The sequence below is a fragment of the Siniperca chuatsi genome, linkage group LG9 (assembly GCF_020085105.1).
Source record: "Siniperca chuatsi isolate FFG_IHB_CAS linkage group LG9, ASM2008510v1, whole genome shotgun sequence".
NCBI lineage: Eukaryota > Metazoa > Chordata > Actinopteri > Centrarchiformes > Sinipercidae > Siniperca > Siniperca chuatsi.
The window spans coordinates 10,389,607-10,416,232 of NC_058050.1; the positions used below are offsets into that span (position 1 = coordinate 10,389,607).

The window sequence follows — 26,626 nt, forward strand, 5'->3', positions numbered from 1 at the left end:
TTCATGGGAGAATATATTTATTTAGATTTAAAAAAAAAAAAAAAATCAACAAAGGAAGAAACCAGTCTACTTGTGGTGTATCAGACACAACATTAGAGTATGAAACCTGCAAAGAAAATGCAGTCAAATCAATCAATCAGCAATCAATCTGATTAACAAATCTGAAATTAAAAATATCTACATGAATCATATAATATAATAATATACATTCTTTTTTTATTCACAGGTTTGCACTTGTGGTGTTTTGGATGAAGGAAAATAAAGCAAAAGTAAAAAAATAAGTAAACTTTAAACAGCTGTGTTTCCAGTCTATGGCTTGTTTCTTTTAAAAGGCTAATCATATTCTATATCAGAATTGCCTTTTACAGTGCGGAGCAATTTGCATATGGAGTGCAGACAGGCTATGACACTGGTTAGCACCTGTATTTTCAATGATACCAGTTAACAGCAAACACTAAACAGCAAGTACAGTACATCTGTTCAAGACTCTGGCTGCAGTCTTTGGTTCGGCTTTAAACTTTAACAATACATATAGGATATGTAACTGATTGACCAAATGAGTATTTCTCATTGGGAAACACTTATGAGGAGTGGTTAAGGTCAGTCTAATGCTTTGATGCATTTGTGAAAGAATTAGGTTTCCAGGAATCTTGTTAAATCTACTTTAAAACAAGTGGTGTAGTATATGGACAGGTATGCTAACTATGAAATCCAACCTTGAGGTGATTCAAACACATTGAACAACAAACACACCACAATTCTGACTGAGGAAACAGAGAAAAATGATGTGATGCTGAAGTGGTGACTTATTCATTGAAGCAGCTGGCTCATGTTTGTAGCAGCATTACACTTTGCATTGCACTTTACCAAAATCTGCCTGGGGCAAAGAAAATCTCAAGTGAGAAGAGCTTTCGTAGAGTAAAAAAAAGCAACATTACACTGAACTAATAAAACTAGTTTGTACTCACAACAATTTATGAATATAAACTTGGTCTGCGGATCAACAATTAGACGATCTATGAAGCTACACTATCTGAAACAATACTTAATCAAACATTTCAGTTATAAATTGGAGGCAGCATATAAGCATCAGTGGAACCCCAAAAAAGCCAGGAATTGGGGAAGCAAAAAGGTAACACTGAACTTCTCTGCAAACTCATCTGTCCAAAATACCAGATGGCCTCTCTGGTCCATCACCTACGCTCAGGTTAGCCTGATGCATGAGTGGTCATCAAGGGTAAGAGGCATACAGAGGTAAATAAACAGCAAGTGGGTGAATTTGACACTTTTTTTGTTTTCTTTTCTAGTAGCTCACATAATTTAACAAAGTGCTGATGACCAATCAACCCTGCTGGTCTTCATAGGTGGTGTTTTCAGTACTGATGAAGTCAATGTATATCACATACAGCAAGTGAGGTCTCATAGGGGCTTGTCTACGTCAAAAGGGGTTGTTCCCAACAACAGATGATTAATACAATAAATAGTCTCTTGACTGTAAAAGTGCCGTTCCTGTCTTTATGTGAACATACGACACAAAGAGGACGCGCCCACACGTGAGCTCATGTCTCTCACACACCACAGAGACTACGGAGATTGCGTGAATGTACTCATTCACATGCAGACTTCATTTGAGCCACACATATAGGCACCAAACAAAGAAATAAAAAAATAAAAAAAACATTAAAAAACAGTGACATGTATACCAGCTCAAGCATAAAATACACTTGCACGGATCGACAAATCATCTACTGCAAAAGTGCAGAGTGAGCATAAACAGCGGCTAGTAAAGCAAGTACAAACTTCAGCCCAGCATCTCAGAGAGGATGAGTGTATTACTTTCTTCCTCTTCACGGCCCTGGTTCTCTCCATCAATCTGACTAAAAATATTGCAGTAAGTGACAGAACTAAGCATGGTCTAATCCTGTAGCATGACTTTGCTGCTGAAAATCCTGCTCTTCTGCAGGGGGAGGATTTTGCACTCGGAGCTTCAGCTAAATCCTATTCATCACACAGCATCCCTCTCCACAGACCTGGCAACCCTAGCCCTGTTACCAGGCAAGGGCAGGAAAGTGCCAGGATTGTTGGCAACTATATTTAGTTGGGCCTGATAGAGGGAATGACCCTCCGAAGGACATTTTTGTGTACTTCTAAGTGCTTCGGTGGCAACACGCTCAGAGGAGTGTCCTCAGGTTATCAAAAACAAAGTCAACCCCAAATGTGATGGTGGGGAGCTAAAAAAAAATAAAAATCTAGACCACCAGCCACTTTTAGTTGGCCAAATACAAGTTCAGCGGCTTTTACACAGCACTCTTACAATCTCTGTTCGTGGTCAGGGTGCTCGAGCTTTGCCTAAAAACCTCCGATTTGTAGAAACAGATTTTCAGGCAGGAAATACCCTGGCTCAAGAGCAGTGGTACTTTTACACACTGCATACTGTGCAGAGAAGAAGTGAGCAATAACGCCTAGCAAGGAACGGGGACAACCTGAGAGGAAATCAGTGCAGTAGAGTTTAAAATGTGTATTGATACCTAAGGACTGGGATTTTTGCTGCCATTTTCTCTCTTACCCTAATTTTGCAGGAGAATGTCAAGCGACTGTTTCCAGTCTTAAAATAATATAAATAAAAACAAAAACATTTAGCCTCTTTCAGACATCTGACAGCTATGATTGTTCTTAAAAAAAGACTTGTAAAGATGGGACCCAAGTTTTTAAGCAAGTGCTTGTCCTCAGAAAATAACGCATCTCAGTGCATCTCCACAGATTTCACCATTGCAATCAATAAAATGCAATCTTTGCATTAGTAATATCAGCACTAAGAAAAGCACCAGGCAGCATCTAGATAGGGCACTGTGTCCCTGTGTATTATTCTACATTTACTTTTTCAGTATGCATTAGAGAAGGATATGAGTTTAATTGGAAAGGCCAGGGATGTCAGAGCAGCTATGCCAAAGAAGGAGGGGTAAATATCGAACACATTCACAAACATGGAACAAACAGCATAAGATTACATTAAACAAACAATATAGTGTACAAATCAACATTAATAATGAGTAATGATTCAGGGCTTAAAATACAGCAATAGAAAAAAAGATAGAAATAACAAAAGTAATACTATTGCATAGGGTTAATAATATGATTAAAAACTGCCAAGTAAATCAATTCATCCAGTTTAGAGCCTTTCAGTTTGTTGCGTTTCAGCTCTGTAATTCTATTTGGGAGAGAGTCAACAGAGTTACTATACACAAAGTGAGCTGTATTGACTGCCAAACTGGCGTAATGGAGAACACAAAGTGGAGTTATTAAGTGTGATTTAGAGTAGCTCCCTAAAGGACAAGTGGCCATTTTGATGGGATGACTCTATACAGAAGCATATAGTGTGCCTACCACTATCTGATTAGGGCCTCAAATGACTGCCTTGGCCTACATGAATCATCCGTTCAGGCCTCGTGTCAAGAATCTTCTGCGCTGCTTTATGTCTGAGCCTCTGCTGCCTAACGGCAACTCTATTAAGTATGTGTTCCACATGTGTGGGTGAGTGCTGGTCTTTGATCTAAGTAGCTGCTAAATTACCATTTTATTCTAAAACATGACTGTCTTTTGTGGGTGTGCTCATTTTGTCTGCCAGATCTGCATCGGTGCATGATGGCGCACAGACAAGTAGCAAAAATTGGAAAGCAGAGGAAGTTGTATTTCAATGCTCCTCCTCTATTTTTTTCTCTCTCAAAAACTGGGCAATCTCCTTTTCTGTTTTTTAGGATGCTTTCTCGCTCCCTTTTAGGCATTGTACTAGTTCAATTTGTTTGACTTTCATTTACTCTCTTTCTCTCTTCACTCCTTGGGTGAATTGCAGTCCTTTTTTTCTTTTAATCTAACCTTATTTAAGGCCCAATACCACTAGCGTCAGTGTTGTTCTGGGCTGCCACAGCAACTAAGCCCTCCTCATCAGCAATTTTAGCCCCTCTCCCTACTGTTAGGTCTGCTTCCTCAATGGGGCCAATGAAGAGAGAACCGGCTTCCCCAAAAGAGGCCGACACACCCCTATCGGTCCGTTCCAGCTTGCGGTGCTTGCGTGGCTCTGGGGGTGTGTCCTTCTGGGTGAAGACGGCGCGAATTCTCTCCACGCAGACATTGGCAGCCTCCCTCGTCTCTCTGGAGAGCTGCGATAGGCTGAGGAAGCCATGGGGGAGGTCATCCACCACGCACAGAGTGACAGGCTGGTCTATGTTCCTCAAACGCTTGGCAAACATCACAGAGTCATCCAGCATGGGGTCTAATGCACAAGCCTGAGAGGGGAGAGAGAGAAGAAGCGAGAGGAAGGGAAAGGGGTGGGAATGGTGAAAAGCAAATTAGGATTCCCTTCAGACATGTCAAGAATCTTAATTAAGGGATGAAGAAAAGGAAGCCAAGCACCCCAGTCTCTTTTGTCCCTGCTTTCTTTACATTCTCGCTAACTCACTCTAGCCACTTTAAAAATCGTCACCAATTTCTTCATTTTCATATTAAAACCCTTCTCACAAGAAAGAGCAGGCTTCAACCTCCCCCATCTCTGTCTCACTCTGATAAAACAATGTAAGCAGTGTAGTCCTTGGTACACATTTCGAGGCTGCCTTGTTTTACCTCTCCAGCCCCTTTCTGCTCCTCCCCTCTCTTCACCATCATAAACAAACAATCCTAGTCTGCTTCTGCATGCTCTAACAATATCATATCTGTTAAGTTTAAATCTTGTTGAAGAAACATATGAACCATCAGCTTTTTCCAGAGAGGATCATACGTGCAACCAAATGTAGACAGTTGTAAGGACTCAAAAGCTCTTTCACACACTGATTGACAGCTTACCTAGCATTCGAGTTGAGTGAGCAACTCTTGACCTGTGTGTATTTAACTGTGTAAGTGCCCTCCTTCCCTATTTCCCTACATCATCCTGTCAATCATTCCAACTGCTGCTGCTTCTTCTTACCACTATATGTACAGGTGGCAGCCCTTTCAGCATGCTATCAGGAGCCAGAAGAGGAGAGCAGAAAGGATCCTTGGCCACTGGAGAGCTCTCCACCTTCATCTCAGTCAGCTGCTCTGAGCGCAGTGGCTCAAACCCCAGGGGAAACTCCCTAGGGTGCTCCAGCGCTGATTCCTCCTCGCCAGCAGGGGGTGGTATGGCAACTGAAGACAGGTCGCTGGATATGGAGGGATCTGCATCCTTGAAGAGGAAGAAATTCACATCTTCTGGCTACATAAAAGAAGAGACAAGAAATCATTCAGGTGAGGTTAGACACCACTAAGTGGTCAAGAGAGAAGGTAATTTCAAGGAAAGAAGAAGAAAGGTATAAACTATTTGACAGGCAAACTTGAAGAATGAAATACACAACACTTTGTCCTTGTGAAAACCTTCTAAAGTCCTCAGCTGAGTGCCTGAGAGTCTTGGCTGAACAATCCCCATTTCAAGGAGGAAAAGCACATTTAAAATCTTACGTCACCTCTGCTTGCTATTTTTCCCGAGCCAGCCACTAATCCAGTCTGCCTGTGTGAAAATACATGCGAGGATAATCTGCAATACCTTGCCAGTACCCGCACAACCAAAAAGTTTTGATATTCTGTCAGCATTTTACAGCCAAATCTGTTTATGAGGCACGGGTGACATAATCTCACCTGAGTTCATCGAGATGAAACACGCACATCACTGCAGGGTATACAGCATTGTATGACAGAGGGCCAAAATATCTCCACACTTATAAACTGATCAACCTTTTAAAAAGGCTAGAACTGTATGCTAAATCTTCTTAATGCAAGCTGTATGAAAGAGATAACCTGATGATAGATAGCAGGCTCTTCCACTGCAATAATCATCATCATCAAATTACAGACCTTTCCATAATCACAGGATTTAATTCCCACAACAACCCCCAGTAACAGCCCAGTGTTCTTTTAAGCAACAGCACTTGGCTGTTTAATACTGTTAACTTTTTCTGGATAAGAGCATCAACTGAGAGCATGCTAATCTCACTGTAAACATGTTCAAGTGTGACATACAGTGCGCTCAGAGAGCAGCGATGCACTGTGAGAAGTGGAATTGTTGTGGGATCCCAAGTCCTGGCATGTCTGGCTCTTCACAGATAGTTTCCTGGTGGGGAACTCTGAGGGTACAGGGGGGTCAGCGTGAGGAGAAGAGATGGAAGCCTCAGAAATGCTCTTCCTCACTGTGTCTAAGAAACGTGATGAGAGAGGGGGAAATAGAGTGACGAATGAGACATTTGGCAAATCAAAAATCAAAATGTTTGAGACAGATGAACAATAAAAATGTATTAAAAAATAACCATTAACCACACAAAGAACAGTATATGGTGTATAAAAGGATACAGAGAGGCCACTCAAACTTGAGGTCAATAGCAGGTAGAGGACACAGGAAAAAAAATACACCAATAGTAGTACACAACCACTTTCACTTATTCTACTGTTTCCACTTATCATATGTCCTCTGGTTGACAGCCAACAGTTAAAAGCCTAAAATGCAAATTGGGATCTATCAGGAAGAAGAGAGTGGGTGTGGAAAGTGGGTGGAGGAAATTCAAATAGTGCTGTCATGGTGATATCATCTGGCCGCCCCGAGCCGTCAAAACACAGCTGTAAGAGTCGTCATGGCTGGTCTCTTCACAAAGCGCTACCGATCTTCCATCTCTTGAATAATGAACCATCTCAGCACCATGATGGCAATTTAATAATGTACACCCAACAATGACACCCTCATTAGTTTGGGCTTGCAGCTGTGGGGGTGTCACCTAGCTAAGGGGACACCAGGGAAATTACAATTCACCACCAGATTTACGGTGGCTCCAATTAACAATTACTGTCGAAGCTCTGCTGCTCCAAAGAGGTGAATTGATATGAATGGGGCTACAGGAGCATTACGCAACAGGTGGGATAAGGCAATAATTGGTTAGTTGAATGCTGAATAAAGGGGATCCATGTCAATAACTTCCTCCATATGGGTTGTAAATGAACTTTGGGGCAGTTGATGTTGATGCACTCATAACACTTAAATAAATTGGCTTAATGAACACATTGTAAACATGGGCCACACACACACACACACACAGATCTGAACTGTACTTTTAGAAAATAGATGGGATCAAAGTCATGAGCATCTGTAGAAAACTTTAAACATGATAGGCTGCCAAGAAAAACACATTTATGCCACCCACATCTAGTCTAATGTTCCCACCTGACTGCACATGCATGCACAAACACACCCATACACACACAATCGGTAGTATACCAGTGGCTCCTGGTGGTGCCTCTGTAGCTGTGCTAGGGGAGGCTGAGGCCCTGTTGGAATCCAGCAGAGAGTGGATCCAGTTGGAGGCTCCCTGTCGGAAATCTCTAAGCAGTAGTGCCGTGTCTCTCCTCACCAGGCTCAGTGTGCTCACTTTCTCTACCTGTGTCTCTGTCTGGGGCTCACTGCCTGGAGAAGGAGACATGGACAAAGGGTTAGTAGGTAAACACAGAAGTACAAGTGAGATGAATGTGTTTTTGTTATTCTTGAATAAGCATGAATGAGTAACAACAGAGTAGATGGGAAAGCAATAATAAAGAAAAGGTAAAGAGTAAAGAAAACCACTGATGAAGTGGGTTCAATACTGCCGCGTAGCTATTTGTATTACAGACAGCAATATATAGTGATGACAGTAGGAGTGAACAGAAAAAGATTAGTGTTTTAGTTCAGTTATTGAAAGGCAACACAGGATAGACAATATCTTTACTTATTACTGCAGTCCTCTTCCTTCTGCGAAACAACAATTCATCAAAAGACTTATAAGAGTTTCTCCTGCTTTTTACATGCATTAATGAAAACATATGAAAAACAATCCACATGCTAATAAGTTGAGTTGTTGTTAGTGAAGGTTTTCCAGACACAATACAACACGGCTATACTTCACACTGGAGCAAGTATTTTAGAAAATTTGTATTGTTGGTAGGTTTCTTTAATTCTTTTGCTGTTGAATATACTGAAAACTTGTTTGTAATCTATAAAGATTTATGATTACTATTTTTTATACTATACACATTGCATCCTACATAGGAAATTTAACAGGGATATCCAAGGCGAGAGCAGTTTTATGATTAATATTACTGTCCTAAAAACTAAAAAGATGGGCAGTGCAGACATTAGCTGAATAATTGATTACTCGACACAAGATCTATTTCAATTTTGCTAATCAATCAAATGTTCTAGCTGTTGTCAAAGCTGCTTGCTTTATCATAAAAGCTGAATACTGGTTTTAGCTGCTGGTCAGACTTGGTAAGTAATTTGAAGATATCACTTTGGGCTTTTTTATAGAGTAACTGGTATATTAGTTGATCAAATGGAATAGAGCAGATTAATTGATAATGAAAATAACTGTTACAGCCCTGGAAAGAACTTTGCAACACAAGTAGTTGTCAGCATCATTATTGTTAAACCTACAACTACAGTCCAGACCATTAGATTAAGAGTATGAATGACGTAGAGTAGCAGACGGCAGAGACATGCAGAAATGCTTGAAAGAAAGAAAATATATCTAAACTTAATTCTTAACTTCACCAGATAAAAAAAAACAAAAAAAACAATCCTCGCTTGATTTCTTTTTTAAAAACACACACACACACACACACACACACCTACCTGTGTAGGCACTGAGACACCTGGAGAGCACACTGAGCGGCAGCAGGGGATCCATAAGTGTTAGCAGACGGGAGGGCGATGCGTAGGCAGTCAGCAGGGTAGCCGGGTAGGCTGCCACAATGCCATCTGGCATTCGCACACCAAATGCAGCAGCACGCATCGATGTCGTCACACTCAAGTTGCCTCCCGCACTGTCACCAGCCAGACACACTTTCTCTCCGGTCCAACCTGGAGAGTGAAAAATGAGACGGTGTTGATAGAGGTAAAGGAAAAGAGGGAAAGAATTCAATGGTATCTCTTTTCCCCCCAATAACACTGCTGAATAGGGGCTGCTGCAAGGGGCTGTTGTCTTACCGTCTGCCTCATGGCCATGATATTGTCTTCTTGTACTACATCACTAACATATTGCACTGCGATCACTGTTAATTTGACACAGTGTGCTTCAGCGGTCGGATGTACCCCAAAACCACCAGATGTCTTTTGTTTTCTGCCTGAATATTGAGCATCACAATTTGTGTGATATTGCAGAACATCGGGACATCGTGCTGCAGCATGATTACTTTCAAAGTGATGAATGAATCCTCTCGAGAGGTACAGGGAATGTAGGTGAGGATTTACAGAAGCAGTCTTCAGAACACTTTCACTCTGAAAGGATTGAGTTTTACCCCTTTTTGTTGTTTCTGCTCATTAATTCTAATAAACCACTTGCTTTTACCCACCTACTGTATATATAATTTCAAATGCATTTACTTTTTCCATGACATTAAAAAGTAAACAGAAAATGTACAAACGAGATAAAAAGCCAGCACTCTGGTATAAACAATGCTGTGTGATGTGTGTACCTAGTAAGTGGTGGTTTCTCAGAGCCCAGCAGTAGGCATAGAAACACTCCTCCAGGGCCCTCGGGAAGGGGGCCTCAGGGGCCAGAGAGTAGTCCACTGACAGGATGGGGACACCAAGGTCCTGGGACCAGCTCTTCAGATAGGGCTGCACATGACAAACGACAAGGATATGGAGGGGTGAGTTTATGAATGGAAAAACACTCAGTTTCACAGTTAATATATTATATGTTGTTAAATTTATGAGAAACAACAGCAGCCACAATAAAACACAGAGGCAGGGAGACAGAGAGAGAAATAAAATGTGGTGGGAGAGAGACGCGTGGGGGTGAACATTAAGAAGCAAGGATAAAAAGTTATGAAAATTATGTGTCCTTCTGATGTCATCTGTCTGCTTTCTGGCTTAATGTCTAGACAAAGGGAGAATGAGCATTGCCCTCACAGTCACCTCCATTTCCTTGCTTTTCATACGGTAATAACAAAAGGTACCCACATGTCCTAGTTTGCTGGGTATGAAGGAAAAAGACAAAGGGACGGTGTGGATTTACAGGGATAGTCTACAAAAACAAATTCAGAATACTCCCAGAATACTGAGTCTCTCTTTTTGTAGTTGCTACAGTCACGTTAAGTGTTTACTATTCTTATGCCAACCTAAGGCAAGTACTTTACTTCACAACTGCAATGCAGTGACCTTGAAATGTGAGAAAGGCATCAAAAGTTGTCATGACAAAATATTCCTTCCACAAAGCATTCGTCCTTTCCTCCTCCATCTTTATCTTCTCCCAACATGCTTTTGACTAGTTTTGACAGGGCTGGCGATGAACGCGACAGCTCTCCATTCACAATGATAGGAAAAGCACAGTGTGTGTGTTTGTATGTCGCCTCACCGACCAGTGATTCAGTATGAAAAAAACAAAGTAGCAGCTCCAGCAGTCAGCTATGCTGTCTTAAAGCCCTACCTGTCACAACAAATCTTAAGAGTGACACCGCTGACAAGTGAGTGTGCATGCAGTTCAAGCACTGTTGGTCAGTGTGGATTTGTATGAATCAGCAAAGGTATTCCTAAGGTGTGTGTGTGTGTGTGTGTGTGTGTGTGTGTGTGTGTGTGTAACTGTGTGTGAAAAGCCATTGTTGCAGGCTACAATGAGTGTCAACATATGCTAGAATCCATGGGCAGGTCTGTCAGTAAGACAGTTCATTCAGAATCAGAAATACTTTATTTCCCCTCGGGGATCAATAAAGTATATATGATTCTGAATCTGATTATCTGCCTGCACAATACGAGCTAAGGACTCCCAACAAATGACCCACCACGCAGAGAAGAGGTACGAGTGTGTGTCTTTATGATGGGCTGGGATCAAGGCTGGTTAATTTTACATGACTCAGGAAACTCTTCTTGTACACACACAAACACACATATCCTATTCACAAAGAAAAAACACCCACATACACCAATTCAGAGGGTCCCAGATCTGTTCTCAAAGCAGGAATTAATGGGAGCTGCAGTCCCACTCATCAGACATGCAGAGCAGTTAATCTGCAAGCTTATACCTCTCCTGGCCAAACACTGTGTCTGTCTGTGTGTCTGTGTGTCTGTGTGTGTGTCTGTCTGTCTGTCTGTGTGTGTGTCTGTGTGTGTGTGTGTGTGTGTGTGTGTGTGGTCCGTGCCCAAGTTGCGAAATGCACAGATGCCTGTGCATCCATTCCTGTGATCTCAGCATCATTGGGTACTGAGATCACCAAAGGCTCCTGCCACTGAAGTACAGACAGACAAACACTAAGTGAACAAAACAGATTTTGTGAGATATTAGAAAGATTGAGGATTGAGGTAGGATGTAATAAAAAAGGAGAGCCCAGAAGAAGAAGAGAGAGAGATAGTCTGACAAGTCTTCCATTAGTGCCCAGGGTAATCTTTCTCTGCAGGGTTGTACAGTTCTCCGTTAATTCAACATGACAGCCCTGTTCACCCCCTTCTCTGATTGCTCCCTCTCATCCTCTGGTTGCTACGCAGCTGCAGATCAAGGATGCCCATGTCCTTGGTGATTTCACAGAACTCTGTCTTGCGGTAGCTATAAGTAGCCTGATACCACATAAAGATCGCACACAGCTACAGATGACCAGATCAGCGTATGAGGAACAGGGAGAGGCGGGGGCACAAACTTTGTTTAAATAAGATTTCTCATTAAGATGAACTAAGAAGGTTGAATGCTTCCTCCCGCTCTATTTCATATATTGTCACTTATGTAAACTTAAAATAAAAAGGAGCTGACAAAACAAGATTTGCTTTGAGTGCTTTCCAGAACAATGAAAAGAAAGATCCAACACAATTTATAAGACATTAGGCCAAAGCTTGTGTGTGTGTGTGTTTGCGTGTGTTGGTGTCTCTTTTTCTAATCAAAGTGATCTAGAAATTTAATCTAGGACATTGGCTCATCCTCTATAGAAGAAAAAAAGAGAGGTGAGGATGAAGTGAATGACAGGAAGCAATGATTTACATGAAAGAGAAGAGCCATCTTTGTGTGTACCTTACCAGTAAAGAAGGCATGGAGGGAGAGCAAAGTGTCTCTATTCAGGGATTAATTACTAAATAATTAGCTTAACAGCTCATTACGTGCCACACTATTGACATAGGAAGAGACTCTGACTGGTAACCCCTTTGCTCCTTCACTGTCAACTAGTGTCTTTCTCCTCAACACTTTAATTAGATGGGGTTCAATTACAAGTTGTCTGAGAAAATGAACCAGAAGTTGACCTGGATGACCGCTGTGGCAATACTGGCTCAAATCCTGGAAAAACAAACATCTGAGCCAGGTATCTAATGGTAGAGGTGTAGTGTTGTCGATATTTGGATATGTAGGTGCCACATGACATATTATACCACGGTTTCCTGCATTTTGACCAACTGCTCAATATATATATATATATATATATATATATATATATATATATATATATATATATATATATATATATATATATATATATATATATATATATTTATTTATTTTATGATAACTTAACTTATGTTACATTTTTTGGATTCAGCTTTTCTTGCAAAATATAACTTATCACATTGCTTTTCTGGTCAGAGTAAGGAAAACTCTAGTTGGAGAGTACCATCTCACCTCATGGGACTTGGAGGTCTGGGCCACAAAGCCTCCCCCATGGAAGTGGATCAGGAGGCAGGGAGACGAGGGGAGGCACTTGGTCTTCAGCCCCAACGACAGAGAGATGGCTCCCCCCTCAGAGCGGGAGAGAGATAGCAGAGTCTCGCTGTCCTAAAGAGAGTGAGACAGAAAGGTGGTACAATTCACAGACAAATAATCAAGATCAGCTGTTTCAACAGTTAAAAAAAATAAAAACAAAAATCACATGACGGATCGTGATGTTTGCATCACTGATAACTGTCCATAGACTGTGTACATTGCAAACAAAGCCTTGTTTCATTGTTAATATATTTTATTGCTAGTGTTAGCAACAGGGCTCCATTGAGAGAGGGATTAACTAGCTGTTCTGCAGCAGCTTGCTGCCAGCCTTTCCTGTGCCTGCATGAACGCACACTAATTCCCATTCATTAAAAGAAACAAGGAGGGAGGGGAGCTGTGGCTGAGAGGAAGGGTTTCCGCTGATGCAGGCTTGTATTTTGCAACATTAAAAAGGACACTGTTGTTTTGTTGGAGTGTGATCAATGGCTGAAAGTGTTTGTTGATAGCATGTCTGGTTAAGTGCCAGGCTACAAAGAAAGGAGGAGAACAAGCTCGGAAAGAGAGAGGGAGTCTCCTGAGAGAATTAGGAAGTGAGGCAGAGTAGAAAAATGAGAGTGATACCTATGACTGAGAAATGGAGGGAGAGAGAGAGAGAGATTAAGTCCATGAGGATGAGTCGAAGCTGTCATTTACTGAAGCAGTTCGGAGAAATACCAGATATGCTATTACATAGTTAGCATATTTTAAGAATTTGTATGACTGGAATATGCAAGGTGGTAAAAAAAGAGCCAGTGGAGAAAAAACGTCATAAACTAGGTTGGACAACAAATACTTAGACAGGCTACAAGGAAATAGTGTGAGACAAGTACACAGCAAATACAAGAGCTAGTTTAGTTTTGCATAACATTTGAAGTATGAAGCTTTTTTATTGCATTTTCCACTGTGCCACTATAGTGTGAACTGAATAATGATTTAAATACCTGTCCTTCACGTAAGTCATAAGAGATGAGCCTCATCTGAACAGGAGCAGTGCCGATGTGTGCTGATGGCGGAGCTATAGTTACAGATGCCCTGTGGTTGGCCGCCAGGGGAAGGTCAAAGGGCACGGGGGGCACAGAAAGAGTCCGGTTCACCTTAACTTGAGTGGATGTCATACTGGCAAGACTCTTGAGGAAGAGAGATGATGGAGAAAAAGAGAGAAAGCGATTGACACAGAGAAAAAGAATTGAGACAGAAAAGCAGAGAGAGAAAGAGAAGAGTGCAAGTTACAGAGCGAGTCAGGTCACTGGAGAGAAAGAGAAACCGGATGAATAAATCATGAACCCCATTGAATAAATTGAATTCCACTCTATTATTACTAACGGCCTGTAGGCCAAAATGCATAATGATAGAAAGGTACTTTTACCAGAGGAAAGTAAAATATCCCTGATACAGTTTTAAAATTAAAAACAGGGTAGCACACTTATCTGTGCGCATGGGTTAGTGGTGACAACATTGATAGATTACAGATGTCTTAGGAGTGTGTTTATCTGTGTGTGTAAAAAGAAGCATTAACAGTCTACTTACCGACAGGACTTCGGTCTCAGTGATGTTCCAGAAGGTCTTCCAGAAATGGACGTCCAGGTTCTGGGTGATGCGTTCAAATTCTGCCCCCCTCAACTCTGGGTCAATGGCATACTTCCCTGAGGTAAAGAAAGAGCTGGCTGCTACACCTGGGGAAGGGAGGAAGGACGACACAATGAGGAGAGTATAATAATGGAAAGCAGACACCAGAGATGGTGAAATGCAAGAAAAGAAATGGGGTTGGAGTTAAAAGGAAAGGGAAGGAAAAAAAGAACGTGTATGATTGGGGAGGGAGTGTAAATTGAATCAAAAAGACAAAAGACAAAAGCTCAGCATCATGGGAATGAAAACCGTGAGACAGAAACAGTAGGAAGGAGGGTAGGAATGAAGGAACATTAAAAGTGCAGTAAGTGCCCGGACCCTAACACATAAATCAACAATAGAAAATGCAAAAGAAGGAAGGTGAAAGGGTGGGTGGAAGGAAAGAAAGAAAGATGGTCAAGAAGGAAATAGAGGGCTAAAACACGGCAAACCTCAGAGATGTGGCCACAATTGAGAACAGCTGTCAAACTCAACACAGTGAATTGGCTTTTACGTACTCACAGCACTATAATCTTATTGCCACACGAATGTTTCATGTCTACTGTGCTAATGCCATGTTGAAACACAAACATTTCATTGTATTGCAATCAAATTCTACCCTGCTTTCAATGTTCTGCAAGAAGTCAAGGATGGGCAGTAAAGAAAAGGAAAGGAACTGCACTTTCAGATACTATGACTGTACCTCAGACTTCTGTAAACTAAAAAACAGCTAATGTAGCTTACAGTGCTGTGTGCAGAACCATTTAGGATGATGGGAGCTGTAGGACAGAAGCAACTTCAGTTCTTCATATAGTCATATAGCCTGAGTTCACTACAAAGGACTATGATGAAGGGGTGAGGGGGTTCCAGTACACTCACCATATGGTGCAATACCGCCTGCCTCCACTGTGGTGCAGCACAAAGTACAAGAAACCATAAGAGTCGAACGATTCCTTTTTGAATGTTAAATATTTACAGTGTATATGATGGTGCATGTTCTTCTATCACTGTCTTTGTACATAACTGTGTGCATGTTCAAAACATTCTGAAATATAGAAGAAGCACACCAGCTAGCCCTCGAGATTCCAAAGGATGAAAGAGCATCTACAATCCAAACACACAACATCAAAAAAGGTACACAGTCAGGGGCCAAGGAGCAATGTAGAAGAGACGTGGGGATGAGTACGATCTATGAATGAGAATCAAGTGGCTGGATGATGAGAGGGTACAGCTGAGATGATGCTGACCTATTCCTGACTGATGGCGTTTGTAGTTTTCTCCAAAGGCCACAAGACCAATAGCGATGGTCTGGAGACAGGGCCGAATGCCTGGAGTGAACTGGAGGGAGGAATGGACAAAAACAGAGACAGACTTGAAATCCTAATCCATTATCCACGGTCCATTTAAAAACAAGAAATAGACTACAATTAAAACTGCAATCATTCAACCACAGAAAGTGGAACATAGATGATGGGATATCAGAATATCAGATAAATCTCAGACATTATAAATTGATGCAGACAGTATGAGGGAGGTTTCATCATTTTTTCCCTTTAGTTTGATTTTGCCCTCTGTCCACTGAGGGTTCAGTCTCTCTTGTTAAGCTCAACTAAGAACAGAGACTATGGCTGTAAAAAGGAACATTCCCTCTGTCCATCCAAATCCTTTACTCACTTCATTTTACCTGCAGATTTGAGCAGCAGGAGCCGTTTGTAGCTCTGTATTCCTTTCCTGGGTTTTACATTTTACACTTCTCACCACTCTTGCTCTCTTTTTAGGGTCAATCCCTTTAGTCTAAGATGTCAGTAGGGCAGTGTGCTGCAACATCAACAGGTCACTTCTTATTCTGTACATGATAAGTCCTAATATAATAACAAATATAAAGAAATGTTTAGGAGGTGCAGAATGTAACATGGACAGTAACATGTACCTTTGTCAGAAGTGTAGATGTACGTACATTCAGTTGCTTGTCTGTATGTGTCAAGTGAGAATTGGTGAGTTTGAGGTTGCTTTTCATTACCTTTTCTCTGTATTGTTGAGACCCCTGATTACCTACAGCACTCATTTCCCTTTCGTTCTTCTCAGTGTCGTACTTTTGCTTCACCTAAAATCCCCAGTTCTGGACTATCAAGCACGAGGTACATCCACTTCTAACCCCACCCATCCTTCACTCTTCCTATTTTCTTATCTTTCGCACTACCTATCCCTGTGCCACGCAGCTAATCTCACCTGAAAGCCAAGGCAACGGCCATAGAAGCACCCTTTGTGCATGGATGAGTATTCGCGAACAAAGCTCTCGCTGAGGCCACTTTCATCCTGGAAAAAAAGGTTGCCATGGTTGTTGTCATGTAGCATGCGCTGAGCCAGGTAGAGCAGGGCACGTAGCTGGCACAGAGCACTGCAGTAGGCCTCCATCTCCCCCGCATTGTGTGTTACTCGAAAAAAGATGCTGCGGCGGTTAGCGGTGATGTAGCGCCCCTTCTGGATGATATGGAGAAGGCAGCAGCGTACCACCTAGAAAAGTATGAAGAACGTGTCAATAAAAGTTGGGGGAAATTGATGAGTCTTATTCCAAAATGTGATACCTACCATGCCACCTTCTCTTTACATCAAATTAAAATCAGCATACTTGCATAAAAAGCAAGGTCAGTTAAATTAAATTACAAGCGATTTAGGTAAATTATTGGATAATAAAAGGACAGATTCTTTCAAAATCATATATGTAATTATATGTATTCTTCAGATAATGAATGATGAATTTTAGGTTTATTATTCATTTTCTAAAAATGGATACATAGCATTTTGCATTACAACAAGGCAAATTGTATTTAATTGTGCAATCATTAAAAGGGCCATGTCTTCTGGGTCTGCTTAAATTGTAATTAAGATTAGGGTGGCAAGCTTGAAGGGAAAAAACGATGTATGATAGCATTCCTGAATGCTAGCATGTGAAAACCTTGCTACTTCACCGGGGTGTTACAGATTAGTCAGAGTGGCACTGTGGGAATGAGAATTATAAATGTGGAAATCGAGAGGCTAGAAAACAGAGCATTCATTTGCTGCTCTGATAGACTCATTCACTTGTGGTGGGCTGCAACCACTGAAGGTCATGATGTTTCATCAATAACTGTAGAAGATAAAGTATAGTGGGTACAGTAGGGGTAGATATTCTGCAGCTGGAGGAGTTTATCTAACCTGATTTGCAACATAAAATCAATCTGTAAAACAAATGGTCTGACCTTGAAACAAAGCAATATCAATGCAAAGAGGGGCTGGTGAGCAGTTTCTCACAGTGTGGAGAGAATATTGATAAGAATGTATTGCAATATGCGGGCTTATTATTCTCAAAGCTGCACTGGGTTGAAAGGAGAACAGACAGATCCAAGACTTCACTCATACATACAAAAATACTTCAAAACATCACACAGCCCACCTTGACCAGTGAGCGATAGCCATTAGCAGGTATGTGTGGGTCAAAGTCAAAATGATGGTAAACTGCAGCAAAGCCGGAGATAACCGGCTCCAGACTGCGACCGTGCTCCTGGATCAGCTTCATGGCATCCACCAGCCGCCGCGCAGCATCACCCTGTGACCCCTTGGCTCCTCCTGAGAAGAAAGTGGCATTCTCTTCGCACACGCTGTACAGGGCTGCAAACACTGCCTTGGTGTCCATCACTAGGAGCAGTGAGACAGAGAAGCAAGGCAAAGGTTGAAACTGAAAAAGACATAAGTTGAATGTAGGCAAGGGTGTTTATGTATAATAATATTTTCAACAATTATTAATGTGATTCTTTCTGAATTCTAGTGGGGAAATTCTCTTTTCATTAGGCAGATGATTACTGACATCTGTTATCCCAATAATACCCACTGATCTCCACATTAATTATGCCACCTTGCTGACCCCAATGCATACTTTTTGTAAAATAAAAAATATTAAAAAGTACCATTACATTCTGTACATTCCAAAACTTGACTGTCAGCTGGGATCTCGTCCTGCAAGCATAAAAAGGAGCACCCTGCTTCCTATTCTGCGTCAAGCCCACACTTGTTATCAGCATGTAGACACTGTACCAGGTGGGATATCATTGGATATATCCTACATAATGTTCTCTTTCTCGTATTAACTAATCCCCCATAGCCTGGCGTATAGAAGCTCATTGATTGAAACGTGTTAAGCAAGCCTTGAAATTAAGTGATACAAATCCGGACTAAGCAACCAGAATCCAACGAGATCTAGGCAGACATGCATGGAACTGGAGGAGAAGGCAGAGGCCCTTTGCTAACATCATGCTGCTGGGAACAAACACAGATTAGTCAAACACAAAACACACTCACATAAAAGTCCCAAAGGGAGGTATACAGCTGACAACACACAGCTGAGTGTGTTTATCAAGTGTGCCCATATCCCTGCCCTAATGCAGCATAACAGATCCAGCTCTATGTCCCTGTTGGATTCCTACTGTTGGACTGAGCTCTTCTGCCAAGTCACCTGATACCTCTGTTTCCAAAACACCTAAGTCTGGGAACTCACTGGTACTTACTGTATAGGGTGACTTGCATGCTGAGAGACAGGGGAAACAGGAGAAGGGACATTGGACACACAGAGAATAATACAAAAAGGAACAGAGACAGTAGTGCCTCCCTAATAGATGAGGAATTGAGAATTTAAGGGAGAAGCGGACAGGGGGAAGGAAAATTATTTCTTTGTTATGGATGGGTGTTAACCAATTATCTTGCAGGACTGAAGCACATTTGGCAGTTATGGAGAGATAATAGATAATGATCAGTTCAAAATTACTCTTAAAGAAAGACTCCGCTGTATTAAATCATCTTTAGTTAAACCATGTATACCAAATGAACATCCCAAATGACTTCAGCAGCCCTTGGAATTAGCACACACACATCCTCAAACTTTTGCTAGTAAAACTTCACCTAAGGATAGTGCAATAAAGCAATACAGAAAAATAAAAATAAAAAACAGCAACATCCCAAGCGACATCTTGGGATGTGGAGTGGAGGTTGCCTATGCATGCTAAAAAGTGAAATATTGTTTTGAGGGTCAAAGAAATAATGGAGCCCTTATCGCACAATTATTCTGCTATTCCCTGCCATTCAGGAAGAGTAATGGGAGAGGCAATTTCAGTTTGGTGGGAGGAATCACAACTCCCTGACATCTATCAACCAGATGACTTCTAGCACACTGCATGAAACATCTCTTCAGCAGTTGCCCGTCTCCTCATTTTCTTGTTTTCTCTTTGCCTCTCACTCTACTTCTCTTTCAGGAAGAGCTTCCCCCTATTCCCTTCAAGCCAAGACACCCCTCTATAGGCACATTTTTATATATTGGATGCCAATTTCTCAGTTAAAAGTTAAGCAAGTGATAACTGAATCCGGTCACAAAGTTGTCCTCCAAAATGTTTTGAAGTTGACAAAACTGAACACTGTCCACTTCAGCATTCAGCACACTACTGGCTTAGATTATGCTAAAAATGGATAGGGGCACATAACCCAATCCAGTGAGGTGTGCTGTCTAGTTGTTCCTTCCAACTGGCACGGGAAAACAAGCCTCATTTGAACACACCCAACTTCAAACCCAAATGTTACAGAGTTGGGCCTTGTAACATACCAGACATCAATGACCATGGTGAAATGTCCTGAATTTAGGAGGTATTCCTTGGCCCTGGGTATAGAGATAGACAAATCTGCAGAGCCAAATGAGCAGACTACACAGAGAAGCACTGCAGTGGGGGTACATTTTTCATTACAATATCATGTTCTATCTATTCCATCAAAGCATAACAAACCAGCTTGGGGCCTAATTTCACATTGATTCAACAATGTGAAAGGAACACACTCTGACATAAGTTCATCCCATGACTGCAAGGGAAACTCCACACTAAAACAGAATTTACATTGTGCTATTCAAATGATTGTGTGGTTATAATCTACAAATATAGCCAACTGTCTCCCTAAACTGCCTCTGAGCATCAAGACTTGAATTTGTGATCTCAGTTGACACTTTTTGAGTTCGATTCATTGACAGTTAATTAACATTAAACACCATGGGCTGGGCTCAGAGATTTTTTAAAATCCAAATTACTTTTACTGGAATTCAGATCTTATAGCTGTAAATGAGCAAATATCCTCCTATCCCAGTAAAATCTCAACTGGTTTTGTCATTACATTCTGGTTGTTTCCTTATTAACTGTCTCTGGTAGAGCTTTAGGATTTGTCTCTACATGACAACATCCCTATAGTTTGTCTTTCTGCGGTTCACCTTCAAACAAAACCGAGCTGTACAGGATTATGAAAATAATGTGAATTACATTTTTGGGTGGATGTTATCTTTACTCGAGTCTTAAAGATTGCAGAGGTGTAGCGGGAGAAAAGGATCAGCGAGGCGTAAAACAGTAAATTGGAATTTTACATTCACTCACCCTGATATGTTGCAAAGATTAATCATACAAAATCATCATCATCAAGATCTATGAAGGAAGCCTACAGTACTTTCACGTGTCATGTCAAAACAATTCAACAGCTAACAACAAACACACATATGCAGGGTCCAAAATGAACACCTGCCATGTGTCGAATGCAGGTAAATTTTTGGTTTGGCAGAAAAATAAATTGGGTAAATGAATTTATAAAAAATTTAGAATCACATAATCTAATCCTGACTCTGAGGTAGTCAGTTGCAGCCAAATATAAATATCAGAACACAGGCTAACTGTAGCCTTAGACATTAACATGATAAACAGCAGGGCTACAGCTATGTACTGACACTACCCCACAGACACACACACAAAACACACGTGCACCGGAGAGCCGCTAGCCCAGCTACAACACAGGTACCACACAGAAACTTTTACAAAAAGGACCACAAATGTGCTTCTGACTGTCAAAGCTCCAGCGGACTCTGTGTTCCCAGAGCAGACACTGAGAGTCTGACAGCAGCTGCTCTAGCTCTGACTACCAGCTCTATATGGCTGTTCCTGCTACACTGAGCATTGGTTAGTCTGTCACACTGTCTGTAAGTCACTCTGGTCGGTGTCCAGTGTTATCTAGGCCTATTCATAATTGTCTTTTTAAGTGATGCTAAAGTTTGAACATTTTGGGATTGTTGCTCCATCTCAGGATTTGGACAAGAACCAATAGATTACGCACCAATTGTGAATGTTCTGAACCTGACAACACAGGAAACAGTTACTTAATGTGCAACATTACATCAGCATAAAACTGGAAACACCAAGAGACACACACAAAGAACATCTATAAATATACACATTCATCTGTCTGCATAACCACAATCAGCAGTGTGGCCTTAGGGCTGGTGTGGTCAAGCAGTCACCCAAATGCCATGCTGCAGGACCAGCTATAGCAGTCAAACCAGTTTTGGCGAGCAGCCAAAATTAAAATTACATTGCTTAATTAGAGCGAGGGTACAACTCTCTCAGCAGGGCAAGCCAATAGGCCTTATGTTGACAGAGTAAGCTAAGCGTGAACTTTATGAACCCCTGGATCAGCATAAGCTGCTCTAAACCATGCTCAATGATAATGAAGCCAGCACACATTACACCCCCCATCTAAGTGCAGGGAGTATATTCTATGCAAATACAATGCGAATGAACCTAGTTATGTGACCCAGTACAATCTTATCGAGAGTTCGCTAGAGTTCAAGCATTCCATGGCCCAGTGAAGACTTCACCTTTGTTTGACATAAGATAATGCCTCAAACAGAGAAACAATAAAGCTGCCACTACACTAACGCCAGGGTAGCTGTCAATATCATCTGTGGGAATCACTAGAGGAAAAACATGACTCACCTACTTGCCTTAACGCCACTGCTTTTTGTGCATCAGCAAATATTCTACATCTCTACGATAGGCCACCTCTAGCTATGTCAGTAACGATGTTAGCTGTATTTCAGCATCATCACTTCCTGCATTACTAACACTAGTGTAAGCCCACTGCAGCCATTAAGTTGCACCTGTTCTCTCCACATTAAAGATGGATGAGAGTGGGTATTAGTAAGTCATGTACAACCAACACCAGCTACATTACAGACATTTAATGACTCCTGCTAGGCCCACATACAGTGTGAATTAAGTGTATAAAACTACATGCAATTTGCTTCCGGCATAGCACACAACTGATGGCATGAACTAACAATTGAAAAGCTGAAAGAGAAAAAAAGTAAAAGGTGTTTACCAGTGTCTGAGTTCAAGGCTCTGTCTTTGTCTGTCTCCTCTCTTCCACGAAAGCAAGGAGAGCATGGGAAAAAAGAAAGACAGAATGAGAGGGAGCGAGGGGTGGCAAAGAGGAAAAAGATTGGTTTTGTTCTCGCTCCTGCTGTCTGTTGCTCCCTCAACTTTACGATGTGGCTCTTTCCCTGTCAGCCTCTGTACGTCAGCCTGTCATAACCAATTCTACTCAGAGGCAATGTGTTGTCCTTTTCTTTCCTCTCTACTCGTCCCTCCCATGCCTCTTTTAAAAAGGGTAGGGAAGCTACAACCCACGCCCAGTTAACTTTCTCCCTGTGACAGTGGGTTATTTTGCTATTGGCTGTTCAGCTTGCAACTCCCTGTGACCTTCAACCTAATTGGCAGGTCTGTACAGACAGATATTGGCAGGGACACAACCATGAGATTGTGGCTTTTTCCTTTTATTGCAACTTGAGTGCTTCATTCCGTATTTAATAAAAAGGTCACAAAACAAATGTAACCAAACAGCAGTAAAAACAATAAGAATCAATTAATCTATTGAGTTCAAAGTTGATTTAATCAATTTTAGTTAATTAATAATGAATAAATTAATTTGAAAAATAATGAATGGACTAGATCCAACAATGTCTTAAAATCCTTATTTTACCTGACCAACAGTCATAAAACTAAAAAAAGGTGTAAAAAAAAAAATAATAACAATAATAATAAACAAAGAAAAGGAAGAATATCCCCACATACTGCTGTAACCACCCCATGTTTGGAAAATTCACTTGACAATTATTAGATAATCAAAATTGTCACAATCAGCTGTTCAATCAACTAATCATTTCATCGCTAATCACTATGTTTACAGTATTCCATCAAGTCCTGCTATCTTTTGGTAGTGTCTTCTGTGTTTAACAACATTTATGTAACATATTTGAACATATATCTGTTGTTTTGTTTATGCAGAAGAAATGTGCTGTATGTGCCAACTGTTGAGAAATGTTAATGTTTGGCAATGAATGCAGAACATGGACAACGCGTGCACACCCAAAATAGAGGGTGAAAATGTAATTCAGAGAATCTATTCCAGGGGAAAATACGACCTTAGTTTAGACTTGTTGGCTGATATCACAGAGGACAGTCCCATGACTCAAAGGAACTGAGACATGACCCCTCGGCCACACCGATACACAAACATACCCAGGAACACTGAGACACATAACATGAAGACTGAGGAAAATGTTTGTGGTTTCTGTTCTTTTGTTATTGTTGTTATTAATTCCACCAAGAGGGTTTATTTCATGAAAGACATTGTGATATGTCACAATAGGAAATGCACAGGTGTAAATAATAAAATTAATGATTGCTGACTTCCTTCAGTTTCAGGGTCCTGGTGTTCTGCATGCTGGCTCACTGTCACGACTTACTGGGACACTTTATAGAACGGCACCATCGTTAATGTAACACCTGTGCTTTTCCTATTATGACAAATCAAAATATCTGCTGGTGAAAAGGATTATTAGCTGCAAAATAAAACCTGTTAATAACGCTCCAAAACATTTGGTGAAAAGTTAGTCCATGACGCAAAGAACAAGATTTTTTTTCATAATACCAATATCACTAATATACACTAATCTATGAAGAACTTGTCACCTGTATCCATTTATTGTCTATCAGTATGTTTATTTTGATGCAGATCTGGACCCAGTCTGACTTGTTGCAACCTCATACAACAAATCAGAGTGGGTAAAAACATTTTCTGTTATTGAAACATATGGTTGACAATTATGCAGCCCTGTTGGAGATATGTGCATTTAGAGAGAGCTTTAAAATCATATTTGAATCCTAGAACCTAAACAGTCTTGTGGGCTCCTGGTGGGTTCAGAGCTAATAAATAATCTGACACTGATGCACTTCCACACCATCCTTCAGTAGTTCCTACTACTTTCCACTGTCTAGTTTAGTGCATGCAAAAGGCAGGCTCATTTATTGTTTTATCACTCCTGCTATAAAGTGTAACTTCTGTACAAAGAGACACAAACAGAGTTGTTCTTATGTCTAAAAATACCTGCTTGTTTACATTTATAGCTTGAAATTAGAGCTGAGCTGGCCCCTTCCACACACACGCGCACACGCGTACACACACACGCGTACACACACGCGCACACACACGCGCGCACACACGCGCACACACACACACACACGCAAAAAAGTATAGGAGCTGCTCTAATGGTCTAGTCTTGTGATGAGAAGACTGCTTAATGTCAGGATGATTAACTGTTCTGATCTTGTCTAGGTCGTTTCTAACTCATGGCTGGGTAAATGTAGGTCCAAGAATATGAAAACACAGTGGCAGTTCCTTGAGGTGGAACTCACTGTCACAACACAACACCTTATGTATCTATGCAAGTAGAATATCTCAACATTCGTCATATGTCAAGACCAGACAGAGTTAAAAGGTAAATTCTTTTATATGTTTTAATTCTACAAGGTATGGTATCTGGTCAGTATAGGAAGCAGGCTTTAAAAATAGAAAATGTGTGCAGCGCACAGGCAAGAGGAAGTGCCAACAGCAGGGGCTGTGTAGTGTTGTGTTTAGGAGGCTTTGACCCTTCTCCCGGACAGAGTACCTTCATACACACAAAGCCAAACCAAACAACAGGAAACTAGAAACAATGAGCCTCCACACCCCCTCCAAATGAGTCACATAAGGCTTCTCTTCAATTTTATAATGCAACACCTTTAGTGAAAAACCAAATTGTAAATCTGATTTTCAGGTCTGATGAAATCTGAGCGTGTTAGTAACCTCAGGCAGCAAGTACGATTAGATTACAACTCTTCTAATCTCATTATACAGGTCTATAGCTCCATAAACACACCATACATAAATAGGCAAGTAAAATATTTTATTATTGTAGCAAAGACACAGACAATGTATCGTATTGTTAGGCTCCTGACAAAGCGAAGGGAAGCCTTTTGAAAGTAGTGGCGTTTGGGACTGATTGGATTGTTCCAGTTACAGTGAGACAGTGGCCTAGATAACAGGAGAAAAGAGCAACAGAGGGAGTTTGTTTAGTCATAACAGCAGATCCACAGTGCCCGCAGGAAGCATCCTGTTAAATCTGCTACCTTCTTTCACAGGCTGCCCATTCGTCACCATGTGTCAGCCTGCTTTCATGTCACACAGGTGTCACCAGTTACCCTATCAAATCGCTTAATCGATTTATGCACAGTAGGAAGTACCACGCCGGGGAGGTTAATCTAGTTAAACTCCATCCCCTCCCTTCCCCTTTTATTTATGTTTTAAGTACCTGTTCAGGTTGGTCCTGTCAGTGTCAGCGGCTGAGACTAGGGGCACAGAACGTGAAAATGTGAATATATATACAGCGTGGAGAAATATATTTGAAGTCTACTACAGCGATGACATTACTACAACTAACAGTACAAATGACGTTACTGTAGCTACGACCAGGTGATGCTTGTAACTATGGACATGCCAGCGAAGGAGGTTGACCGGAAACTTCTTTCAGTCTATGGATTGCTTTTCTCAGTGCCTCCTCGTTTTGATGTCATATAACAATCACAGGACCTAAGCAGCTGATGCAGACCCAGCGGCTTAAATCCTAGTTGTTCATTTCGGCTACCCGAAGCCAGCTAACGTAGCTGCTATCGCATGCTAGCGGGAAGGTGACAGTTCAGGAGCGTCATAAGAGGGGACGTTATTAAAGGGAAAAGCGACAGGGGGTTGTGACGAGGTTGGCACGACACAGAAAAACTCACCCACTGGACCCTCTTTGTGTTTCGACGAGCGTCTTCCATTCACACTTTTCTCAAATCTATTCCCACCACTCTTCTTGTTCGACGCCATCTTCGCCCACTCTGTTTACGCACCGCCTCTCACATCTCTCCTACATACCTGTTTGTGAGCATTGAAGCCCCGCCCATGACAGAAATGGAAGCCAATGAATGACTGCGTCACGGTCCAGTAGCCAATCAAGACACTCAAAAATCGATGAGTGTCCGCCCTGTTTCTTTGGTTGTACAACTTGGCAAAGGAAAAGTGAGCCCTAGTCCATT

The 26,626-nt window shown here is 41.4% G+C and overlaps 1 protein-coding gene across 5 annotated transcripts; it reads right to left on the reverse strand.

Moving 5' to 3' along the window:
• On the reverse strand, positions 1 to 26,484 carry lipeb (lipase, hormone-sensitive b). Of its 5 annotated transcripts, XM_044208780.1 has the most exons (16): positions 26,330 to 26,476; positions 25,861 to 25,897; positions 22,551 to 22,591; positions 17,776 to 18,017; positions 16,572 to 16,856; positions 15,590 to 15,680; positions 15,222 to 15,248; positions 14,265 to 14,410; positions 13,679 to 13,864; positions 12,618 to 12,770; positions 9,496 to 9,640; positions 8,654 to 8,881; positions 7,268 to 7,453; positions 6,025 to 6,197; positions 4,958 to 5,224; positions 1 to 4,283 (listed from the first exon to the last, which is right to left on the reverse strand). In XM_044208780.1, the coding sequence occupies exons 1-16, from the start codon at positions 26,415 to 26,417 to the stop codon at positions 3,879 to 3,881; spliced, it is 2,700 nt and encodes an 899-aa protein (XP_044064715.1). In that variant the 5' UTR covers positions 26,418 to 26,476; the 3' UTR covers positions 1 to 3,878. The 5 variants fall into 5 exon arrangements, with proteins under 5 accessions (XP_044064715.1, XP_044064716.1, XP_044064719.1 ...); XM_044208781.1 differs by lacking the exon at positions 15,222 to 15,248 and having other exon boundaries at positions 26,330 to 26,473; XM_044208784.1 differs by lacking the exon at positions 25,861 to 25,897 and having other exon boundaries at positions 26,330 to 26,447.
• Positions 26,485 to 26,626: the final 142 nt, after the last annotated feature.

Excerpts from the sequence above, each read along its gene's own strand:
- lipeb (XM_044208780.1), bottom strand. The coding sequence starts at position 26,417 with ATGGCGTCGAACAAGAAGAGTGGTGGGAATAGATTTGAGAAAAGTGTG. Across the intron at positions 12,771-13,678 it reads ATGACTTACGTGAAGGACAG|GACAGCGAGACTCTGCTATC; the intron begins GTATTTAAATCA and ends CACTCTCTTTAG. Across the intron at positions 6,198-7,267 it reads GGCACCACCAGGAGCCACTG|ACACAGTGAGGAAGAGCATT; the intron begins GTATACTACCGA and ends CACGTTTCTTAG.